This window comes from Callorhinus ursinus, unplaced genomic scaffold (assembly GCF_003265705.2).
Source record: "Callorhinus ursinus isolate GAN/ISIS: 27379988/994484 unplaced genomic scaffold, GSC_fseal_2.0 scaffold115, whole genome shotgun sequence".
NCBI classification, from domain to species: Eukaryota; Metazoa; Chordata; class Mammalia; order Carnivora; family Otariidae; genus Callorhinus; species Callorhinus ursinus.
Genome location: NW_027397177.1, coordinates 691,063 through 693,855, shown reverse-complemented (window position 1 = coordinate 693,855; position 2,793 = coordinate 691,063). Strand labels below are relative to the sequence as shown.

At 64.4% G+C, this 2,793-nt stretch overlaps 1 protein-coding gene across 1 annotated transcript in view; it reads right to left on the bottom strand.

Annotated features, from left to right (window-relative positions):
* TBX1 (T-box transcription factor 1) overlaps window positions 1-2,793 on the bottom strand; it is a 7,325-nt gene that overhangs the window by 3,104 nt on the left and 1,428 nt on the right. Inside the window, exon 2 of the mRNA XM_073889685.1 lies at window positions 691-859. Coding sequence (XP_073745786.1) covers window positions 691-859 — 169 coding nt within the window. The remainder of the gene's footprint in view (window positions 1-690; window positions 860-2,793) is intronic.

Here is a 2,793-nt window from a genome sequence, read left to right as displayed (position 1 = left end):
CCCCCCCCCCCCCCCCCCCCCCCGTCCCAATACACAAGACAGCAGGAAGCCCAGCACCAAGGGAGGAGGCTGGGCTCCCGGCGCCACATTTCCACATTTCGCTGCACGCGGGTCTGCCCGCTCTGGGCCTCCCCACCACCGGTCTCCAAGTTGCCGGGCCTCTGGCCCGGCTTTGGCAGCGCCAGCGGCCTCAGGCACAGGGCGGACCACGTTCTCTTTATTAATTGCTGTTAATTGTTGGGGCAGCTGAGGCCCGCCCTGCTTAATCTCTCCCCGCCACCCCACCTTTCCTGCTCGGCTCCAGGGCCCAGCATTCCCGGGGAATGGGGGAAGGGGACAAGGTGCCCACGCTCACCTCGTGGGAGAAGGAGATGAGAAAAAAAGGCAAGGGCTGTGTGCGAGGGGCCTGTCTGCCTCAGGCCAAGCTGGCCAGGGGCGTGGGAGCTGTCTCGGGCCTACAGCTGGTGGAGGGGCCCAGCCAGTGTGACCTCCTGAGGGGAGTGCCCAAGAACCGCTGGGGGTGGGGTGTGTGGGTCTAGGGTCTGACAGGGTTGGGGAGGGAGCGGGGCAGTGGGGGCAGGTGCCGGGACTCCTGGTCGCTAATGTTCTCGTGGGAGGCCCTCAAAGGTATCACCAGGCACGGACCAGCCGCTTCCCAGGGCCCCCTCCCAGGTCCTGCTGGGCGCTCACCGGTAGCGCTTGTCGTCCACTGGAACGAAGTCCATGAGGAGCATGTAGTCGGCCATGGGGTCCATGCCGAAGAGCTTCACTTGAAACGTGGGGAACATGCGCCTGGGGGCGGTGGGGCCTCTGGTCACCTCAGGTGAGGGAAGGCAGGGCTGCCCCACCTTGACCAACCCTGGATGGGTAGGCTTCCTGCTGGCTCCTGCGTTCAGCGGCCTGGCCCCTCCACCTCCTCTCCTCTCCCTCGGCCACTCTAACCCAACAAGGCCCCTGCCCCGCCAAGGGCAAGTGGGGTGGCAGGGCAGTCCCCTGCCCCCCTTTTTGAAACCCCAAAATGGCTCACTAAGCACTAGAGCTGAGCCTCTGCATCCCAGTGTAGTCGATGGCTTCTCCTGCCACAATTGCCCGCACAGAGCCAGCCTAGCTAGGCTTTGCTAATTCTCGGCTGTCCAGTGCAGAGCTAGTCAGCCGGCAGCACCCGATCGGCAAGACTCCCCAGACGCGGTCCCAGAGATTCTCAGCCCTCCACTGAGCCTCCCCCAGCTCTCTCTGAGCGACGGATGTAAACTCCCGGCTCGAACAAAGTGAAACCAGGCCACCCTGCGTGGTTCCCAGGAGTCCCAGTTGCCCTTTCAGCTGGGTCCGAGGCTGCTCCCCAATCCCTGCAGCGACGCTGAGGCCTCAGAGCCCACAGCCCCGACTCTCAGGCCCTGTCTCCGGCCCAATGGTGGAGTCTTCCCCACCTTCCTCAGGGACACACACAAGTTCCCACCCACCACCATAACCCCCCCCCCCCCCCCCCCGGATTCAGCTACTCTGGAAGAACTTGGCTTGTGCCCTCATGGTCAGCGAACTCTCCCCTCCCCTGGATTCTGACTCTATGACCCATCCAGTCACTTGAAAGGACATTCTGCAGCTCCTGGAGGAGCGGCTGGCCATGGGCCGGCCCTGTCCTGACGGCACAGCAGTGCCAGCCACTGGGCCCTGGAGGACAGCATGAGGCTTCGCTCCCACCTGCCCGCCCTATGGCTTCCCCTCATAGGCAACTCCGTGCAGGCAGTGGGCAGAAAACAGATGCCATGGAGCTGGGCCTCCTGATCAGGCCTGCCACCCCCACCTCTGCAGGCTGGTGGGTGCTACAGAATGCTGGCTTCTGGGATGAAGCCTGGCCCCGGCCAAGGCCGTTGCTGGGCTGGGCTGGGCCAGAGGCTGGGGTGCTGTCCTCAGGGGACAGTAAGGAGAGGCTACAGAAGACCCACAGAGCTGAAGCTGAGCACAGGCCCCAGGATCCCCAGGGAGGACAGCCGTGGCAGGGAAACAGAAACCGCGAGAAGGCTCTGCAAACAGGCCCTGAGCTCCCCTTGGCTGTGTGGTTGAAGAGCTGGTGTCTCCGTGTGTACATTAGACACAGCCCGGCACCCGCCTTTGTCTGCTGGTCAAATCGGTTGCTTCGCAAAACTTGTTCCCCTTCTCTCTGGGCCCTTAAAACAAATACAGGCCAATTGGAAGGCGGCGGGCCTCAGCAGCAGAGCCAGGCCCCACAATCACCTGAAATTTAGGCCCGAGGAAACCGGGGAGCAACTTCCACGGAAGAGACCATACTGTTTTTAAGGGTCTTAACTTTCTCCTAAAATTTTCCAGAGAATTGTCCAGCTGCCCGTCTCTATCTAACCCGTATAGACTGAACTGGGGAACTAAAGACGTGAATTTCCTTTGAGGTGGGATCCACTGGAAGCCGGCTGGTTGGCGAGGCCGCTCAGGGGCAGCTGCCTAACCCCTAGCCCGGTGTGCTCCGAGCCGGCCCGGGCTTCCAGCGGCGAGCACGGTGGGGCTGCGGGAGGGGCGAGCTGGTCCGCCGGGCTTCTCTCCACCGGCCTTCCGAAGCTGCCCGCGCCGTCCCCGAGGCCCGCCCGGCGCGCCAGGCGGCTGTCGCTGGAGCCGGGACCGCAGAGAACCCAGAGCCGGCCCGCGCCTAGAGGGTCCGCAGGTGGCGGGGCCGCGCCCCCACCCCGCTTCTCGGTCCCACTCGCGTGGATCGGGCCGAGGCGCGCTGCCCGAGACCGGGGCCACGTGGGGAGGGTCGCGGGCAGTGAGGGGGGCACCCTGACC